Source organism: Saccostrea echinata, unplaced genomic scaffold (genome assembly GCF_033153115.1).
Source record: "Saccostrea echinata isolate AGI-Se365-2 ecotype Australia unplaced genomic scaffold, CSIRO_AGI_Sech_v1 ptg000009l, whole genome shotgun sequence".
Lineage (NCBI taxonomy): Eukaryota > Metazoa > Mollusca > Bivalvia > Ostreida > Ostreidae > Saccostrea > Saccostrea echinata.
In genome coordinates, this window is record NW_026889758.1 from 38878044 (window position 1) to 38899878 (window position 21835).

At 36.5% G+C, this 21835-nt stretch overlaps 2 protein-coding genes across 2 annotated transcripts; both read right to left on the reverse strand.

Annotated features, from left to right (window-relative positions):
• Positions 1–275: 275 nt before the first annotated feature.
• On the reverse strand, positions 276–6102 carry LOC133183685 (uncharacterized). Its single transcript, XM_061318609.1, has 8 exons — positions 5548–6102; positions 5160–5290; positions 4696–4738; positions 3982–4449; positions 3292–3780; positions 2950–3076; positions 2563–2693; positions 276–2414 (listed from the first exon to the last, which is right to left on the reverse strand). The coding sequence occupies exons 4-8, from the start codon at positions 4447–4449 to the stop codon at positions 1248–1250; spliced, it is 2382 nt and encodes a 793-aa protein (XP_061174593.1). The 5' UTR covers positions 4696–4738; positions 5160–5290; positions 5548–6102; the 3' UTR covers positions 276–1247.
• Positions 6103–18764: 12662 nt separating this feature from the next.
• LOC133182710 (uncharacterized) lies at positions 18765–19468 on the reverse strand. The gene is made up of 2 exons (XM_061317559.1): positions 19252–19468; positions 18765–19152 (listed from the first exon to the last, which is right to left on the reverse strand). Exons 1-2 carry the CDS (start codon positions 19275–19277, stop codon positions 18765–18767), a joined length of 414 nt encoding a protein of 137 aa, XP_061173543.1. The 5' UTR covers positions 19278–19468.
• Between the last annotated feature and the right edge of the window lie 2367 nt (positions 19469–21835).

The following is a 21835-nucleotide window of genomic DNA, read 5'->3' on the forward strand; positions in this document are numbered from 1 at the left end:
TCAATAGGTGACATCCCACTTCAATGTATTTTATGTTTCTTGATGTATTTTATGTTTCATTAAGACCATCCTTGAAAAATTAAGTTTGATAGTTGCCAGGGGATATCAGACCCAGTAAGGGGAGATTTTATATTTTGCAAATTAGATTTTAAAGCTTGAAAGCTTTAGAGGAGGCAGTCATGCCTTTTTTGTTTAACACACATGATCTCCTTAATGTTTTTTTTAAAATAATCTTACATGTTTGCCTTTCCATTGTAAACAACAGAAACCAACAATTACCAGTCAAAATTTTATTCAAATGCTTCCAAAATTACCATGATTACAGCAAATTAACTGTCTTTAAAGGCTTAATTGGCTAACTGATGTAAGATTGACATTATTAGTTTATTAAAATGGTGTAACTGATTTTTATCATATACAGTAGCTATTGACCTGTATAATTTTTCACACATGTAGCAGATACTCAAATGAAGTCTAGAAGGAAATATGTACATCTGGTTTATTTAAGAAAAATAATGATTTTGATTGTAAATGGAAGCAATATCCAATTCCATTAAAGATAGGCATTCAAATCATTAACTAAACCAAAATCATAAAGAAGGATCTCAATTTAACAAACAAGAGGCCCATGGGCCACATCACTCACTTTAGTAACTTTGGCCATGCTGTATTTTACCAGATTTCCCCCTATTTAATATACCTATTGTGGCCCCGCCCTACCCCCAGGGGTCATGATTTGAACAATTTAGAATCTACACTGCTTCCATATAAGTTTCAGTTTTTCTGGCCCAGTTGTTCTTGAGAAGAAGATTTTTAAAGATTTTTCTTATATATTTCAATGTAAAACTTGGATTCCCTATTGTGGCCCCGCCCTACCCCCGGGGGTCATGATTTGAACAATTTAAAATCTACACTATCCCAGGATGCTTCCAAATAAGTTTCAGTTTTTCTGGCCCAGTTGCTCTTGAGAAGATTTTTTAATGACCCCACACTATTTTTGTCTTTTCTTGATTATCTCCCCTTGTAAGGGGACTTGGCCCTTTATTTTAAGAATTTACACTCCTCTTCACCCAAGGATACTTTGTACAAAGTTTGGTTAAAATTGGCCCAGTGGTTCTTGAGAAGGAGTTGAAAATGTGAAAAGTTTACGGACGGACGGCGGGTGATCAGAAAAGCTCACTTGAGCTTTCAGCTCAGGTGAGCTAATAAAACTATTAATCAATATGTGAGTTAAAGGTACATAACATTCACACTCTTCTATTTCGCAGTCTTCGGAATGGCAAGGATGGTTTATGTCGCAATACCATTAAAGGAAAATTTTTGAAGCTTAAAAAGAACGGATTTCTGTTCTGTGAAAGTTTTCTGCACTGGAATTGACGACCAGGTTGTTTTTCAAATGCCTGGATGGAAATTAATTCATTAACTACTATTTTCACATCTTCACGATATGATGGCACATGATGAAAACCTTTCCTTCCTCGAATATCACACATGTCATCAAAATGCTGTACACTTTCTACCAAGAAAGGGAAATCTTTGGAGTGTTTAATTAGGCTTTCCTTAGTTTGATGTCCAGTTGAGGCATTTTTAATCTCTCTATTCATGAATTCGACGTATTCGTCCAAAGCCATGTTCCTGTTCTTGCCACCTGACACATTTATAAACCTGTTCTGTACAAGTCTTTCTGTTTGATCCTCGGAAAGAGTACCTGACGTAAGACTCGTTAGATGGATGCTACCAATAAGATATTTAGTTTTACCTGTCTTATTGTACAACAGAGCCTCGTACTTTGCTGATCTAACAGAGCGAGCACCATCAGCCATATCTACCGCAGAATCCAAATTCTTATGTAAGGCACATAAACGAAACACTAAGAGAATGTAATCAAAGAGGTCATCTTTTTCTAGATCTTTTGTTGCTGTGTCTTTAGTTGACTCATTATATCCATGTTTGGCCTTTTCATGGGTTATTAATGAATCAACATTCACATATGACTTATCACAGGAATGGCATCGAAACCTTCCATCACTTAAACTCTTTGTCCAGTAGTTCTCTGGATGCTCAGGGTTGTCTAGTACAGTTCTAACTTCAGACAGTAAATCACTTCCTTCGAAAAACCATTTCCTTACAATTTTCTGACAAATTTCACACATCCAAGAAATTTTCTGTTCAGGTAACCACTCATGAAAGTCATCTGGAACAGGGATTGTTTGTGTTCCATCTGTCAATCCGAATTCTTTTAAGAAGAGCAAACAGCAAATTGCATCAAAAATTGTGTTGTACAGCATTTTGTATGGTCTATAAGAGTTCTTGACTTCTGCTTTTACTTCCCTCGCATTCAGTTTATTTCTGAAGAAGTATGCTGTGCCTGAATCCTTTCCAGACCCTGTACTGTAGGTTAATTTGACAATGGCCTGTAATTATTAATCAGTCATTAATTTCATGGACATGTACTACAGATTCAGTTTCATTTTTTTAATCACTCAAATCTAAAGCAAGTGAAAAATATACTAGGGAATATATTTACGACATCATGTAGCTAAAATATCATGAAAGAACTACCTCAAGAAAATTCATCAATCGATGAAAATCTTCGATCTTTGATATAAAGCCCTCAAAGCGATCTATTGCCTTCTCTCCATTAATCATTGAACACTGGGCTGCTTGTATCCTTTCATCAGTGAGTCTATCACCTTTGAAAATATCCAAAATTGAAAATTAAGAAATAGTTCTTATCTAGCCAATTCATTTTTAAATTATTTTTGCCTAAAAATACAATACACTGTTTTTTTTTTTAATTATTTACAAAAATGATTGTGGGAATATGAGAAAAAATCAATCCTATCAAATTATAATAATTTTAAAATGCTTTCCTTAACTCTTAACATATAAACAAAGTAATGAAAACCTTGATGTAAGTAATAAATGAATGTAAATTGTAGTACTTGCCTCCAAAGAAAACTGGTTCATACACATCATCATCCTTCATAGGAATATACTTTTCACTGAGGTCTTTCAACAACTTTATAACATCACCAGTGTTTTTTTCATCGCAGTCAAAAAGTCCCAAAGAAAACTGATGAAGATAAAGGTCAATGTCATTACAATATTTTCTATGCATTAATGTATACCCATTACCCTGTTGTAAACTTTACCTCCTAAAAATATATTCTATTGTACAGAATGTAAGCTTGTTGAATTTTGAAGAATATAAAATCAAATGGTTCAAAAAAAGATGTAAAATATTTCAGCTTTAAATATGGTATATTTTAGATAAAATATATTTTTAACCTGTTTTGTTTTTAATCCTGCAAGGTGACTGTAGGCATGTTCATAATGATCTGGATAAATACTTCTTAGCAAGTTATTCATTTGTTCGTTGTTGTTAATAACTGCATTGGCCACCAAAAAAGATATTTCATTTGCAAGAAGTTCCTGTTCTCCTGTACTTGGGATAAAGTCTGTAGCATTAAGATCATCTACATCTAAAATGTACATGTAATCATCACCTATTTGTTGAGGTACAACTCGGTCAATGACTCCAATTACATTAAATAAATGAACAGACACTGTTTTCTGCTGCGTTGTACGATATGATGGGACTATATTTCGGTCCCAGTTGTCACCCACAAGTTGATATTTTGGTGTTGGTAATCCCTGTGCCCAGTCATTCTTTATTTCTAGCAACTGTTTGTCTAATAACTCATGCCATGATTCCATCTTGATCCGTAGGGTCTGTGGATGTACACTCAAACCAAGTTTAGAAAGTCTTTCAATGTCCTAAAATATAATTACACTTTATGTACAATAAAGTATAAAACATTATGATGGCTACAAAGTCTTTTTAAATGTCAAAATATAATCAATTATATTATAATCATTATGATAACTATTGCTTAAATATAAATGAATGTTGCAGACTCAGAAATTCACATGATTTACTCAATGTACATCTGCATTAGTCTAGTTTTGTAGCCTTACCCTTTGAGTACAACTGCCATGTAACATTATGAAGCCTATCAAGTACTGGAGAGCGGTCATTTCTCGACTTCTCCCTTGGAGACATATTGCAGCTGCCAACAATGCATGATATAATTTACTGTCAGATATTGATACTGGAATGGGTGACACAGCTGCAGAGAACACTTTCAAAAGATAAGGGGCCTTAAGTTGTAATTCTCTATGCAGTTTGTCCCATGTAAACTGCATTATATTTTCATGGGTTTTGTCTCTTAGAATTCCTCCAGATTTTCTCTTGCAAATTTTCTCACATTCCAAACTTATCAAACTGGATGCTGCAGACACAACTGACTGTGGACGTATGGAAACTATTAATTTCAAAAGACTATCTTCAACGTCCTGGTCACGAAATAACACTTTACAGTACTTTTTCTGATATTCATCTACTATCCATTTTGACTTTGCACCACTTTGGAAGTAGTCAATCATCTAATTTAAAACATGAAGGAGAGACAGTTTTGTATTTTTCAATAAGTTCTGTGCCTTTACACAAAAATAAATGAATATATAAACTAGATTTCATACCTCAAGTTTAAAGGAAAACATTAAACCATAATAATCTTCACTTTCATAAAATATTTTTTAAAATGTGTATTTAAAAAATGCATACTTTAGCATGCTCAATATATACTGTGAATTTAAAAAATGAATTAAATCAACATTACACAAGCTTACCAAATTTCTGCAGTTGACACAAGAACCTGTATAAATTCAGCATCTGCTCAATGAATAAAAACATGCTTAACTAAAAAGGTAACACAAAAGAACATTAACAAGGAAATAAAAATTCAAGTTTTTCTAATGCAGTAAATGTTTGAGACAATAATACATATACTCCATATTATTCCCCCTCCCTTTTCTTGTTTATATATCAGGCTGCATCAAGAACATTATCCTGCATTGTTTAAAAGTAAATAACAGGTTTTTAGAATTATACTGTAGCAATTCAATGAAGTGTTAGTAAAAACTTTTCAATATGTAAATATCTGTTCCAATAGAGAAAAGGTCTAATCATGCTAATAGTGCATAAATTCATCCTACTATTATTATTATGATGAATTGAAACAGACATTTACAACAAGTTAAAATAACTTCAAATTTAACCACAATAGAAAATTTAACTTAATCAAAAATCTTACCTGAATTTTACCAATTTTATATGAATCCTCCTCCTCAGAGGAAAAAAGTGCCCTTCTGGTTGGTTGGTTCCTAGGTTCATGTTGAGAAGCTGTCAATACATCACACAGGGCAGAAGTCGCAAGTGGTACACCTACATTTAGGTAATATTCAATACTTGTCAATAGTCAGTGGTAGATTTTGTTTATTTTAACATGCCCAAGAACATGAAGAAGCAAGTTTCATTTTTTTTTAAATAAGCTGAATTTAACTTGAAAAGCATCAGATGGTATTCATTTTTATGAATGTTTTCTCATAATTTTACAATTACAACAATTTGCAAACATTTTAACACATGAGTCAATCCCACAGTATACCACTATCAGCAGATAATAAAATCAATTTACTTACATGAATACTGCATCTTGTTCATGGTAAAACCATCAGATGAAGAAGGCTTAATTTCAAATGCCTCATTTGGTCTGATAGCTGAAGTACAAGTAATATCATGGAACTTCTCTATCTTTACTGGTATAATAGCTGACACTGCAGTTGGAAATCTGACAATTTTTGTAGATTGTAATGAGACAGGGCTCCTCAAAAGCCGTTTTTCTGAAACACCCCGTCTAGGCGAAGGCAAACTCAAACTCACTCTTTCACTACTCTCTTTCATTTTTTCCGTTAAACTTTGTACTTCATTGCGCAACTTGATCACCTTCTCCACTGCCCTGTAACACTTTACACAGACGCCATTTTTCTCAATATCAGAGTTTTCAAGCGACCCTATCACTTTTCCAATGCTCTGAAGTCTGTCCTTAGTTAATTTTAATTTGACGTTTGTGCATTTCTTAACGATAATATTTCCAGCCCCGTCTGTCTCTTTCGTGACAAAACAAAACCCACATATCACACAAATGTTTCCGTGGAAGTAAATTCGACGAGGTGTTGATGGTTCTGTCATTCTCTCTAAAGGAATTAAAGCGGATAACTATACGCACTGTCATGACTGTGTCTGTCTTCGTGACTCCATGGGCGCCGCCATTTTTGCATTACTTCGGTACTCATCTAAATTTTACAATGACTATTGAGTTCCGCGTGCTTTACAAGATTACTTACAGAAAAGCGTAACTTGCCATCTGATTGGATAAATGAAAGTTCATTCTGACGTCACGGAACATGACCCTCAATGGGTCGTTGTCAGATCTCTCTGCGCTTTGCGCTATGAAGAGATCTGTATTTTAATCAGATTGCTGTACACCTCTACGAATACCGGACATACATGTATTGGCAGCACTGTCATATCCCTGTGCCCGCATTTTATCAACATGAATTCCTTTTTGTTCAAGTTCACTAAGGAAAAGCTCTGCAAGTGCTTCTCCTGTTGTACGTTTAGCCTCTGTAAAACCTAAAAACTCCTCTCGAACAGTTTTTGCGATTTTGTCATAAAAACGAACACATATAGATGCTTGTTCTTTTGTAGAACAGTCAGTTGATTCGTCTGAGATAAAACCGAAAAACTGAGCAGCATTGCAATCAGCGACACGAGTTTATGATTTTGTCAGCACACAGATCTATCATCTGGTGAAGTGTACTTTTTGTTTGGGTCTGCAAAAGCTAAATGATCAGCTAACACTTTATTTTCCTTAGCTCTCATTTGAAGAATAGCAACAAAATTGCTATCTTTCTCTTCATGGCCCCTGAGTGCTAGGTTTTGTTGACTACAAAGAACTATAGCATCAATAATGCATGAAAGAATTTCTCTATTTCTCTTTACCCTGGAGTTGTAACTGTCTGACATGGACTCCAAGGTACTGGACTTTTTGCCGTCTATAATGCTCAAGAACTCTGCTGCTGCTCGAACATTTTCATGGTGCTTACTACTATCTTGAATGTGGCGGGAAACACATCGGCCTAGGTTAGCCCAATCGTAAACAGAGGATGATATTCCAAAATCTTTATCTTTTGTATTAGTGCTCTGTGAACCGAAAAATATGCAGGGCGCACAGTACACTGCATCTGTGGAAACAGAGTAGCGCATCCACGGATTTTTCTCTAACCAGTTCCACTGGAAAGATCTTTTGATACCTCTTATTTCCCTAAAATATGTAAATAATGTTTCTAAATTTTAAAATGATAGTATGAATTCCAGACAACGATTAAAAGAGTTCTAAACGTAACCCTTTTAGAAATTTTATTTAATTGTAACATAAATGTGCATTCTCTTAGAATTAAATCTCAAATTACATAAATGTGCATTCTCTTAGAATTAAAATCTCAAGTTAGTCATGGCTTACTATATGTAGATATATTAAGGAAAATATGTCATTTTAGTCATTTTACAAGTATTGATCTACCTTAGAGGAAACTTAAACTTTGAAGCAGATTCCCAAACCTCAGTCAGCATGCATTTTTTAATATCATCTCTGTAAAGACGGTCCGAACTCAGGGTAGCAAAATCGTCATAGGGAGGCCTGTGATCGATATTGGCATTTGAAAAATTTGTAGAAGTGGACATGATTGATATAGGTACAGATTTCTGCAAAGACTTGCAGGATACTTGCTCTCCATGAATATCAGTTTCACTTTTTTTAGAGGTGCATTTCCTGAAATAAGACGCAATGTCCCTCTGCATTTTGGAACAAAGAAATTGTTTTGTTTCGTATAACGATTACGTCATGTTATCGATATGATGTCATTTTTATAAGATCCGGAGCCCGAGCCCGAAATAGAAAAAGATGAGATCAAATATTTTTACATTTTTTTCTGTTTTAATAATAATATTTAATATATTTATTTTAACTTTAATTTTCTTTAAATTGATCATTTTTTTCACGGAATAATGTGGAAGCACGTGCTTCCGTGCTTCAATGGAAGCTACGCCACTGATGTTAGATGTTTGTTGTTTAACACCTACTGCATTTAAGCCTTCCCAGAGAATATCAGCGTGTACTCTGTGCCTTCACTTCTCTGAACTACAAATGTATGACGTCATAATTGAAAATGACGTCAAGTCACTGCAAACTTGAGCTTTTATGCTGGGGAGAGTGCCATAAACTTTACACCTTCTTTCAATCTGCATATAAATTGCAAGAAAGCTAGTGTAAAATAAACGTGTTTTAATCTTTTTTTTTTTTTTAAATCTCATAAAGCCGAATATTTTAGATAACTTTGCTTTATTACTCTTGCTTAAAAGTCAGCGTGTTTTCAAAATGTATACGAAAAATATACGTAAACTTGACATTTACCCTTTTTCATACCCGTGGATAGAGGTAGAATTTATAATATGTGTATACAAGAGACTTGTGCAGGTGATTAATGAGGATTTATTTGAGATCTTTTGTGGAAATCTGTAAGAGAAGTTTCTTCTCTAACTGAATCTTGCTTGGGAAAAATGTGTGATGGCTTTGTCTTTGGGACGCAAAAACGTAGGGTGAATTCACCATGCATCGGACACCCTCGCACTTCAACAAGTTCTAGCGATATCGCTACCGACCGAATATTATCAAAATGGAACTTAACATGTAGTATGTGGTTAAAATATAATTTTTTGGCACAATCGTGCCCTATTTATTGAGAAAATATCATTAAAAACCGATTTGTTGCATTTTTATTACTATACACCCATTTCCAAACAGACAGAATTTATGACCTTGACCTCTGACCTCAAAATTAATAGGGTTCTTCTTTAGTCCATAGGGAGTTGCTATGCAAAACTTCATTGCGAAAGCTCAAAGGGTTCTCGAGATATCGCACGGAATCGAAAGTGTTACAGACAGACAGAAATACAGACGGACGGACAGACAGACCCAAATTAATATTTCAGTGAAAGCGGGGGACAAATATTTTGTACCAGAGTAATTGTATAACTTTTCCCAAGCACACTTCGGGTTCACAAGGATGCGACGAGATTATTGATGCGACAAAAAGTTAATAATAATTGTGTTAATCAGATGCGCCGAAGCGATTAATGTGAAACACTTCAAAAATTATAAATGACCGTCACATGATCAACGAAGTCATGTGATATCATTACAAATATGTTTTTATATAGCTAAGAGAACTTTTTTATATAAATTGGCCGTACTTAAGTACATTACTTACAATTAAAAATCAAAACCGATCTTGCAATGCAGTGTTATGTTTTGAACGCATTTAAAGCTTCGGGAAGCCTTAACACTGCTGCGCGGTTTATACGGTCTCATCCGAAGGACCGGTCTCCACGTCCCGCAGTGGATTCTAACCCGCGACGTAAGGATCAGCTCCTTACTCCGCGACTCTAGGGCAGACGGTCTAACCACTGTGCCACGCAGGAGACTAAAGTTAGATGAAATATAAAAAAAAATGTTATAATTGAGATTTAATTTTTCACGTTCATGTTTGTCGCACTATAGGCACTTCGTTCGCATATAACATTAGCACAACTTGTTCTGATCAACGGATGCGTTTACAGACATCAAAAATGACCATGCATTCGCTTTTTAAAGACCACTCCTGGTGTTGTTAGGTTACCAGATTTTCTTAGTTGACCATTGATAGACGTTGTGAAATGTATGATGCTTTAGAACTTATGAGCAAAAGTTTCTTCTGTGTATGATCAAGCCAATATCAACTTTTTTGGTATTTAGTATCTATGGATTATGGGGTAACTGAAATTGTGAATTGAGTCCTTCCCGGGGAGGTGGTTGGACCAAAACCATATGAATTTATACAATCTTAAAAAAAAATCTATATTCCTGGGCGGTTTGATCAAACTGTATGCATGAATATGAGTAAGTTTGTCTTCAACTAAATGTTAAATTTTACCTTTTTTCATCTAATTAAAAGCGCAATCTGTTCAAAAAAGTTGTTAAAAAGTTGATTTAACCAATGATTAGATAATTAACTTTTCCATGATTAGTCAAACTATCAGGTGTCATTAAGTTGACGTTATTGAAAATGAAAATGAGATATGCATAGTACTTGGATTTTGATTTTTGGTTTTATGAGAAAAAATAAATTCTTCTTTTCAAGGACAGCAAAGCAATGTTTAATCATATTCATATGGAAGCATCTTGAGGTAGTGTAGATTCATGTTCGGACAAATCATGACCCTCCTGGCTAGGGTGGGGCCACAAAGAGCGATTAAATTTTTATATAGGGAAATTCTTTAAAAATCTTCCCAAAAACAGCAAAGTCATGATTCATCATATTTACAGAGTCGCATCCTTAGCTTTGATGCAGATTCAAGTTTATTCTGTTTAAAGTTTGATCCCTGAGCTGGGGTAGGGTTGGACCACATCAGGCGATGAAATTTTTACATAGGAATATAGGGAAAATCTTTAAAAATCGTCTTTTCAAGAACAGCTAAACCATTATCAGTCATATTTATAGGGAGGATCTTCTGGTAGTGCAGAATTAAGTCTGTTCCTATAATTATTACCTATAATAAGCACTCAGGGCCATTGAGAAGTGAGGGTTCTATCAGCTATCGTGCCAACGCCTACCGTGACACGTGCACGGGACCTCGGTTTTTAAAGTCTCATCCGAAAGACCCGTGAACTTTCACTAATAGTGCCGGGCGCTTGGCTAAGGAACAGTCACTACCTATGTTTAAGTCTTAGATTTGACACGGCGCGGCGAATGAGAATCGAACCCGGGCCTCCCGATCACGAAGCGAGCGCCCTATCACTAGGCTACCGTGACCGGTCGAAATATATAGAGAAAAGTCTTTTTCTCAAGAATATCAAAGCCAAATTTAGTCATATTTATATTGAATCATCCACAGGTAGTGAAGATTCAATTTTATTCAAATCATGACCCCCCGGAGGTAGGTTGGGCGATCAAAGGAAAATTAATGTTCTCAATAACTGCAAAACCATGAAAAGTCATATTCATGTGGAAGCTCTCTCAGGTAGTTTAGATTCAATTTTGTTCAAATCATGACCCCCGGGGGGTAGGGTTTGGCCACAATTGGCGATCAAGGTTTTACATAGTAATATATAGAGAACAAGATGTGTTTGTGAAACACTGATGCCCCCATATGGCAGCTTATGGCGAAGGTTAAAGTTTCTCAAATGCAAGTCAAAATCCAGGCCAAAAGATAAAAAATGTTAAATTTGAAAGCCCTAGCTACAACTGTTCAAAAGTTATGGCGAAGGTTGAAAGTTTTTTTAAAAATTAATAAGACATTAAGGTCAAGGTCAAAGTTGTTGGTATCCAAAGGAAGGTCTTGTCACAAGGATTACATATGTGAAGTATGAAAGCCCTAGCTGCAACCATTCAAAAGTTATGGCCAAGGTTAAAGTTTTTTTGAAAGTAGGTCAAACTCCTATGTCAAGGTCAAAGGGTCAAAGTTGTTGGTATCCAAAGGAAAGTCTTGTCACAAGGAATACACATATGTGAAGTATGAAATCCCTAGCACCAACCATTCAAAAATTATGGCCAAGGTTAAAGTTTTTCAAAAGTAGGTCAAACTTTAATGTCAAGGTCAAAGGGGTTGGTATTCAAAGGAAGGTGATGTCACAAGGATTACACATATGTGAAGTATGAAAGCCCTAGCATCAACCATTCAAAAGTTATGGCCAAGGTTAGAGTTTTTCAAAAGTAGGTCAAACTCCTAGGTCAAGGTCAAAAGGTCAAAGTGGTTGGTATCCAATATTGTCACAAGGATTACATATGTAAAGTATGAAAGCCCTAGCTCTAACCGTTCAAAAGTTATGGCCAAAGTTAAAGTTTTTCAAAAGTAGGTCAAACTCCTAGGTCAAGGTCAAAGAGGTTGATATCCAGAAGAAGGTCTTGTCACAAGGAATACACATTTGAAGTTTGAAACCCAAAGCACCAACTGTTCAAAAGTTATGGCAAAGGTTACAGTTTTTCAAAAGTAGGTCAAATTCCAAGGTCAGGGTCAAAATTGTTGGTATCCAAAGGAAGGCCTTGTCACAAAGAATACACGTGTGAAGATTGAAACCCCAAGCACCAACTGTTCAGAAGTTATGGCCAAGGTTAAAGTCTCATAAAATTTTGCAAAAGTGGGTCAATCTCCAAGGTCAAGGTCAAAAGGTCAAATATCATGGTACCCAAAGAAAGGTCTTGTCACAAGAAATGCACATGTGAAATATGAAAGCCATAGCTCCAACCAATCAAGAGTTATGGGCAAGGTTAAAGTTGACAACAGACAGACAGATAAAAAGACAAACAGACAGACAGGACAAAAACAATATACCCCGGGATCTTTCGATCCGGGGGCATAAAAAATGTGTTGAGGAAAGACAGCTGGGCCACAATGTCTCAGGTGAGCGTTGTGACCTATAGACCTCTTGTTAAATCCCATTACCGTTCACACGAGAGAAAACTTGTTGCTGTCCCTTGACAGCTTTTCACTTGTTATAAAAAGACTTGATCATATCTGTGTTTGATTTCATTTTTCATTCTCCGTCTTGAACTTTGAAATTCGTTAACTGCGTTTCAGGAAAATGTCCAAGTAAGCTTGTAATTTCTTTTTTATCTTTATAGATTTTCAATTTAGTATACCAGTTAATGGAGAATCTATGGGGACTTGGTAGTGCTTAGTATTCAAGTAATTAAAGAGAATATTTTTTCAGATCTATGTTAAAAATTGGATATATTTGTATAATTCTAAAAAAAAAAATACGTAGCTGAACCGAAGAGAGACTGAGCACGAAACGACCTATTCTGTCGGTGAAAAACAGTTTTCATACTCTATTGATTATTGCAAAATAAAAAAAAGATTAAATATGTAAAGTAAAACAGTTTGGGTAAAATATCCTCGGAGGCCCCCCCCCCCCCCCCCGGTACTTCTCACCGGGGATGTTTATAGCCCCTGGATGAAACATTTGTCTATTCAAAAACTGAACAGTGATTTATATTAATGTAGTAGTTTAAGGAAAGGGTAATACATTATAGCATAAAACATTACATGACACAGTGGTTGATCGAGGAACACACCATATGGAAGCCAATGCTCGAGGACAAAAACTCTCAAGCAAGTCACAAATTAATTAAATAAACCCGCTTACTGTGTGATAATATGTAGGTGCAGTAGATGACTTTAAATCCATATTAATATATATTCAAAAAATTCAAACACCAATTTAGCTTTACCCAAGGGCCTGGCCCCAGGGGAGGGGGGTTGTCATCCGACAAAGATACATTGTCCGTCATTGACACATATTATATCATTCTATACATGTAGATATCAGTGGCATCTACTAATGATATGCTTAGTAATAAAAATATGTCATAGATTGATGCATGCGGTCATCCACTATATATTATTTATTTCAGTCTTGGGGGAAACTATTTGAATTTGCTACTTCTACGAGGTTTGTCCCAGAAAAATGCGAACATTTTCAATATTTTTTGTTTCACTAATATTATGAAGTTAAAATTGACATACATTAAAATCAACTTTTTTAAAAATAATTCAGAGAAAATTCAGAAAAAATTTCTCTATAAATAGCACTTTTCTCTTTTGTAAACGAATCAGTCAAAATAGCAGCAGGTGTAACGACGAAAAGTGACCCGAGTGGAATATTGACCGGGAGGTCAAATTTCTACGTGGAAAAGTGACCCCCGGTCAATATTCTACTGCAAGTAGGATCATTTTTCGACCGTAGAAAATCCTTCCAGGCCGGTAATTCTACGACTCCACACACGTTGAAAAATGACCCCCATAGAAATCTGACCCCCTACCTTTAAACTATATTATATAATACAAGTAAAACTTGTCTAATCCGGATGTGTAATCCTAAATCTTGCTTAATACGATGTTAACTTTAAGTCCATTTGTTTAAAATGTTGTCTAATCTGGAATGTTGTCTAATCCAGCCTTTTTTTATGGAATCAGTAGTGTCCGGATTAAACAAATTTTACTGTAAAACCTTTAGAAATGAGATACGCGTTCATCCCAGGGTAAGGGGGAGTGGTCGGCGAAGGCCCAGAGATAGCTGCATCTCCCGATTTTTTTTTTACTCCCAAATGTATGTTGGGGAGCAAGGTACATTCTCCCTCCGTAACGCCACTTCCCAATACTATCATCATATACAATGTATGTGGTATGTTTTTTTGCTTGCTTCCCACGAGTATATATATATATATATATATATATATATATATATATATATATATATATATATATATATATGCATGTATGTATATATATATATATATATATATATATACGTGCATCGATCGTAAACTTTCAAACTTCTTCTCTTGAACTGCTTAATGAATTTTGACCTATTTTAGCCTGTACTATCAATGAGTGAAGGGGTACAAAAATGCTAATTTCATGGTCCCTGCTCCCCTGGAACATGAGGGGAGAGTCTAAAACCAACAAAATTAGTGCAATTTAAAAATAAAAACCTCTTTACCCCTGGACATCAAGCATTGAGCCCTCTACCAAAATTGTAAAATTCATGGTCCCAGGGTCAGGGGTTTTAAAGTACGAGGGGTGATCAAAAAGTTCGCGAACTATACCTATATATAAAAAACTCTCTTGAGATCAGAATGAAATTTGGCACACATATAGTCGCACACATGTTCTATAAATAGCATATGTTAAATAATGTTTTGCTCCGTGTTTGTGGCGTCACAATGTGAAAATGACGTCAATATGTAGGTCACTTGTGACAAAAAATGGTTGACTCAGTCGTACTCGAGCAACGAACGGTTGTAAAGTTTAACGTATATCTTGGAAATTCCTTTGCAGTAGAATATGATAATTTGTACAAGGTTTATGAAGACAAAAGACTTGCCAGAATTTCAATCATTAATTGGATTGATTGTTTAAGTAAAGACAGGGAGACGGTTAAAAATGATGTTTGTTCTGTTGCCCAACGAAAAATGTGTCCTTAGTTGAGCAATTTGTTATGAAACATCGTCAAGTAACAATAAGAAAAATGGTTGTATATCTTAACAATAATATAATTATTAAATCTCTAAAATATCGTTTACTTTAGACTTTAAACATATGAGATATGATAAAAAAAAGACGCCCATACTTTATCCACATTGGGTAAACGAGGACTCGGGTTGTGATGGGTCACCATACTAATTGTGGGAAGGGATATCCTTATCCACCCATCCTGTTCCCGAGATTTGGCCATTTCTGACAGATGGACTTTTTTTGTTATAAAAAATAACTTGCATGGTAAGAAATGTAAGACTCGGAAAAATCTTTTACCTCCTCTGAACAGACTGCTTCGGAGCATGTCACGTGACTGCCTGGATCATTTAAAGAAGTAATTCAATTAGTTCGCGAACTTGCTGATCACCCCTCGTAAGAGCGGGTCTCTTATGATCATATTGTCTTATTGATCATATTGTGAAAATGTCTTGTCTCCCCTATATATATAGCAGATGAACTAAGAGCGTTGTAATGTTGAGAAAAAGTGCCTTTAGTTTTCCTAAATTGTGATATTTTTGATCCCAGATCAGGAGTTCTGATGTAAGATCGTGACTTTAATGATCACATATGTTCTCTCTTCCTTTTAGATAAACTAGGTGCGTGGTTTATTTGTTTGTTTGTTTGTTTGTATGTTGTTTAACGTCCCTCTCGAGAATTTTTCACTCATATGGAGACGCCACCTCTTGCCGGTGGAGAGCTGCAAATTTTGTCCTATACTCGGATCTTTTTCGTGGCAGCACCTACTGCGACACGGGACCCCAGTTTATACGGTCTCATCCGAAGGACCGGTCTCCACGTCCCACAGTCGGATTCGAACCCGCGACGTAAGGATCAACTCCTCACTCCGCGACTCTAGAGCAGACGCTCTAACCACTCCGCCACGCAGGCGACACTAGGTGCGTGGTAGTGATGAGTAAAGACGCCTCTTCCAAAACTCGTATAAAGTCGTCACCATACACCGATGAATGGCTTCAAGTTAAAACCTAAACGCGGCGCCCAGGGCCGTTGGGCAGTAATGTTTAGCGTACCAACGCCTACCGTGACCTCGGTTTCTGGGGTTTCACCGAGAGAACCCCTGATTTCTAGTGCAGGGTGCTTGGCGAAGTAACAGTTAGAATATTAACTATGTAAACGTTTTACGTTTGACACGGCACAGCGAACGAGAATCGAACCTGGGCCTCCCCATCACGAAGCGAACGTCAACGCTTTTCTGTTCTTACTCTATAAGAGGTTACTGTCACGGTAGCTCACTCCGTGGCCGGAAGGTCGTGTGTTCGAATAACGGAAGCGACTGATCTAAGTCGATAAAAAAAAATAGGTCATGTTGCAGGGAAGGCACTAACGAATACAGTTTTGTAAGTTGTCCAGGCTCATGAAGAGGGGAACATGCATCCCCGACGTTGTTTTGTTTGCCTGGTAAGTATTTAGCACTGATAGCACAATTATACAGGGCAGATATCCAGAAGAGAATGCGGCACATGAACTGTACAAGGGGATTCCTGGAAGTTCCTTTGTTAATCCAAGAGACGGCAGAAGAGTTATCACTATATATGATCACTTTACGATTCACAAAGTATTTACTCCACCTAAACACAGATAGAAATATAGAGATAAACTCTTTAACATTAATATGGGCCATTGCACAAGCTGGTAGGTCTAATGGCCAATTAATGTAGAAGTAGTCTCCATTGTAGTATCCTCCACCTCCTTCTGAAGAAGCATCCGTCTGGAGTGAGGTGATGGGCCGTGGATCCTGTATACGACACATGCCATTGAATATCAACATGAATGATATTCACCACTGGAGGTCCGCAAAGAAATCATCTGTGAGCAACACTTTATGATGTCTCTCAGTCACTGCATTCTTCAAGTCCAACACTCTACGATGAAATGTACGGCCACCACATATCACTTGAGAAGCCAAATTGAGCTTTCCAATTAGTGTTTCTGTCTAACACTAGCACGCTTTTTCCGAGAAAATGCTCCCAGTAAGTTGTTAAAGTCTTGAAGCTTTGATGTTGGCAAGGCTAAAGTCATAGTCACTGAATCTACTACCACCCCCAGGAATACAAGCTGCTGGGAGGGACCTTCAACCTTTGACCAGTTAATAGCGAAACCTAGCTGTCTAAGTAGGTAAATAAGTGTATACAATGCTCTTGAACATTCATGAAAAGTTTTTCCAAAAATCAAAAAATCATCAAGATAAACAATGGCAGTATAACCATACACTTTCTTTAGTATTCTACAGACTGCACTACTCAGCTCCCTCATCAATAATTCTAAAGCCCTCTTATTCCCTTGCATAAGAAGTTGCGATCAAAATCATCTTGTAAATAAAATTCCCAAACCGAGTACTTTAACCCTGAAGAAGATTCAGAGCAGCGACCCGTCCCATTCCCTAGTTTTTTGGGTGAGAGAGAGCATTATGAGTTTGTGAATAACAAACAAAACAACAATGCTGCAATTTACAGTTAGTAAAGTCACACGTTTCCATATTGAATTTCCTGCATATCTCCTTGCCTTCAGGTGTGAATGGGCCACGTCGACTTCCATTCTGCTTGGAGGGACCTTCCTTCTTAGCATGTGTTCCCAATGATCCTTGTAGGGTCTGCATAGTCAGGCTGTTCGGTTTAAAAATCAGTTGAAAATCCTGAAGGTGAGGACGAGATACACCCCATCGAAACTTTTCCTTAAACTGCAGTTCCCTATATTCACGGTCGAAGAGAAGGACACTGCCTTTGGCGTACTTGCTGAATAAGCGATTTATGTATTTGGTGTATTCAAGGTAGTCGCGCACTCCCTGGTCATCCAATTCCTGATTAATAATCATTTCCTGCATAATCGCAGCATTACCATAGCCCCACTGTTCTATGGACAGTTTATAATAGTCACGATCAAGCTTTTTGTTAATCTTCACTCCAGTATTGGTAAGTGTAAGAAGAACATCCTTCTCTTGTTGCATAATGGGGTCAAGCCAAACGTAGTTGTGAACAAATCTTACTTTCCCCTTATTACTGGGTGTGCTTGGTGTAATAGCAGTAGAAACATGAGAAGGGAACAAGTTAATAAGATTACTGAGGTCAACTGTACCTTGCAGGGGGTGTACATTTGGTGTAGTCTCAACTCCAGTAGCAGTCGCAGGTGCGCGAGTTGTACTCGGACTCGGGCCAGGGCTGTCTTTCTCTTGCATGGCCGCTATAGTTTGTTTGCAAGCATCGATATTCTGAAGAAGTTCCATCTTTCGTTTGTGTAGTTCTAACGTCTGCAGCTCCTTCTCTAAAACGATTATTTCACTAGAGATAGATGGGGGTCTTGGGACTGCATGTACCCGTGGCAGGGTTCGACACTAACTTTTTTATGCATTAGTCCAGCCGGACTAGTGACTTGTGACTTTTACTAGTCCGCAGGTAATTTTATTAGTCCGCCAAAAATAGAGAAATAAATTATTAAACAAAAATTATTTATAAGTAGTACAATGTTTTTATTTTAGTGATTCTTTTGTTTTAAATGCACAACACATTTAAGTGAAGTTTTTGATTAATTAATTAAACAAAAGTATCTGAGAGAAGTCAATTCATGAGGTTTAACATTTGTAAAATTAATTACAGGAACAGTAATTCCAACAGAGATTACTTTTGTATTGACTTCATATGTTAATCAAACTAGAATTTTATGTTTCAAACAGTGAGTTTTTGTTATCCCACAGTGACACTCGTTGTATTTAGTCAACCACTTTTTTGGCCAAAGAATAGAGTGGTGTTAAATCTTCCTCATCAGAGCTGTAATTATTGTTCTCATCCGTGTTATTGTAGAACGGCCTCCTTGGTCTGACAGCACTTGAGTTCCATAGGTGAATTGCAGGCAAAGGATTAAACTTTAACACATCTTGTGTGTTAAACTGAATATGCATTAAATCATTTAAGACCTCAGAACGGAGTCTACATCTCCAGTCTGTCTTAACCATTTTCATTTCGCTAAATCCCCTCTCAGCATCAGCAGAAGAAGTGGGAAGGGACAAAATTATGTCCACTAGAGCAAGGAAGTTTTGATGTCCTTCCTTGTATTTATGATTCACCTCCTCCCAGGACAACTGATACACATCACAGTCACTGAAATTACAAAATTCTTGCAGTATTATTACTGATTGTCCCGTCAAATTTGAAGTTTTTTCGTATTGTGTATTTGGCCTTCATAAAATATTTTCGTACCTTTTATAGATCATGTTTTTCAGCATCTGCCATTCAGTATAAATCTCATCAGCATTGAATCCCGCCTTAGTCAATATTGGTGAGAAATGGTCCACTAAGATTTCCAAATCTTCATCTCCAAAGTCTACAGGAATTGTTTTCAAAAGAGATCTTACACCTGACTTGCAAACACAAGTTCTTTACTACCTATATTTTAAAATTCTTTTTTATGATTATTTTTATTTTTATTCAAAAGAGATTGAACTTTATACTGAATTTAATTACATGATAACTTAATCTAAAAATTTATACCAGCATAATTTGATCGTTTTGGCCAGCCCATAAAAGTCTGCCAACTTCGTCGCTTTGAGAATCATGGACTGCTGCTCATCGAATCTGCCATTTAAACAGTCAACTAGGCGATCAATGGCCCCCTCTCTTGGAAACTTCAAATCTGTGTTATCTCTGGATCTTTCAATACGGTTAATTTTAAATCCATGAAACATGCCCTTGTCTAATTCCAGAAGTTGAACAAATTTCTTTAAAATTGGACCATCCCTGCAATTTAGTGACTCGAAATTCAAATTATTTTTATTAATTGATTGAAATTGATTGAAACTTGGTTTTAAAAAAATTATCATGAAATCAATGGTTTACTGTTGAATTAAATATTGGCACTTTTCTTACTTGTTTTTGTATTGATCCAGCACAGCCATTGTTGCCAATACTTTGAGGTAAGCCTCTGACACTGTAGCCTTTTCATGCTGTAGGAACAATGATAATGTTGAAAGGACTTTAATCACATCTGTCATGAAGTGTGCATAGACCAAAATGTCAAAATTCAACAACATTTTGAGATATCCATTAGCTTTCCCGACAGCATCAGTCGTTCTCTTAGGAACTTGGGAAGTGTGTGTCAGCTGAAAAGTATAGTACCAGAAAATAATTAATTGAAAACAAAGAGTCATAACTTTTAATTCACATCAATTGTAAAGGTTCATTGTTTTATATTTTTTGTATAAAGCAATAAATTTTACCGTTTACAAATGACTGACAATTCCTGGGTAAGCCTTCCACAAATTTTCTAATGCCAGCAGCCAATGAGAAAGCCATCTTGTTCCACCTATTCTTTTTGGTACAATTTTAGGCACATCCAATACTTCACATGATCTCCCAAGATCTGAACGATTTAGGGGGCTGTTATGATAAAATAAATAGAGTCCATCCAGTAGTTCTTCAAGCGTTTTATGAGATGGGTATTTACGCATGGCATCTTTGTATGCTAGCTCAAGGCGGTGAGCATGACAGTGTACTCCAATGATGCAAGGTTGACTCTCTCTTAATTTAGCTATGACTCCATTTTTCTTTCCTGTGTTGACAGATGCGCCGTCTGACCCAAAGCCCACCAGTTTGTCCTTGTAGTCTTTAATATCCAAAGATTCAAAAACTGTATCAATGCAATGACACTAATGATTCCATTCGCATCAGCACGTTCTGGCTCTCCTATTCCAATATAATATGTGTCAACAAGTCCAGCATTTGACGATCTGCAATACACTATTTCTTGTTCTTTAACTGACTTGTCTGTTGCTCCATCAGTGATCACAGATATGAATGGACATTTGTTCAGTAACTTTTTAATATTGTTTCTAGCCTCTTGTGCAATAAAGAAGGAAAATATCTGGGCCTCTTTGTCTGTGTTATAAGTATTTCCTACATCTATCCCTTTCTTTTTGTCAAGCTCAAGTATCCAAGGATAATCAGTGAATGGACGCCTATGTTGAACCAGAGCATGGACATTACAAAATAAAACTGTTAAACGATCGACAGCTTTTTTATTTAGTTTTTCTACAATCTTTTCTGCAGCAGACTCACCTCTAGGCGTAGATTTCGCTCTATGAATCTCAACACATTATTTTATGAAAGGATGATTTTTCTTCATGGTATTTAATTGTTTCTAACCTAAGATTAGCACATCCAGCGACAAAAGAGCATGCTTTATCTACAGCCCCTTTCGCCTGTTCTTTACAAATTGTACAGAACATAAGTCCTGTGCTTTTTTCAAAATATAACCAGTCTCGATTTTTCGTCCAAGATTCCTGGAAATCTCGTGATCGGCGACTCACGTTCTTTCTTCTCAACACATATCTAACTTTCGCCTTTTAACACTCTCAGTATCCGCTTTAAAAAAGTCCGACATCTTCTTCTGTTTCTCCATTGCGGGCGGCATGTGTCAGACTAAATCATGATCACTGAACCGTTTTACATAATTTAAATCAATTATACAAATAAGCGTCGTATTGACTAGGACATACATGACCTCCCGCCATGCGTAAAGAGCTAAAAATACATTCGGGGTTTTCCAGCAAAATGTCGCGAATCGAACGTGAATAATTTTTCATACAAGCTGTAATTTTTATTAGTCCGATCGGACTGACTAGGCGCAGATTTTATTAGTCCGACATAAAATTCGTTAGTCTGAGACTAACGGACTAAGGTTAGTGTTGAACCCTGCGTGGCGTGGTTGCGACCCGCACTTCCTCTGTCGTTTGAATTGCCGTTGTGGCCGAGTCGCCGGAGGCCACTAATTCTGCGTTGTCACTCA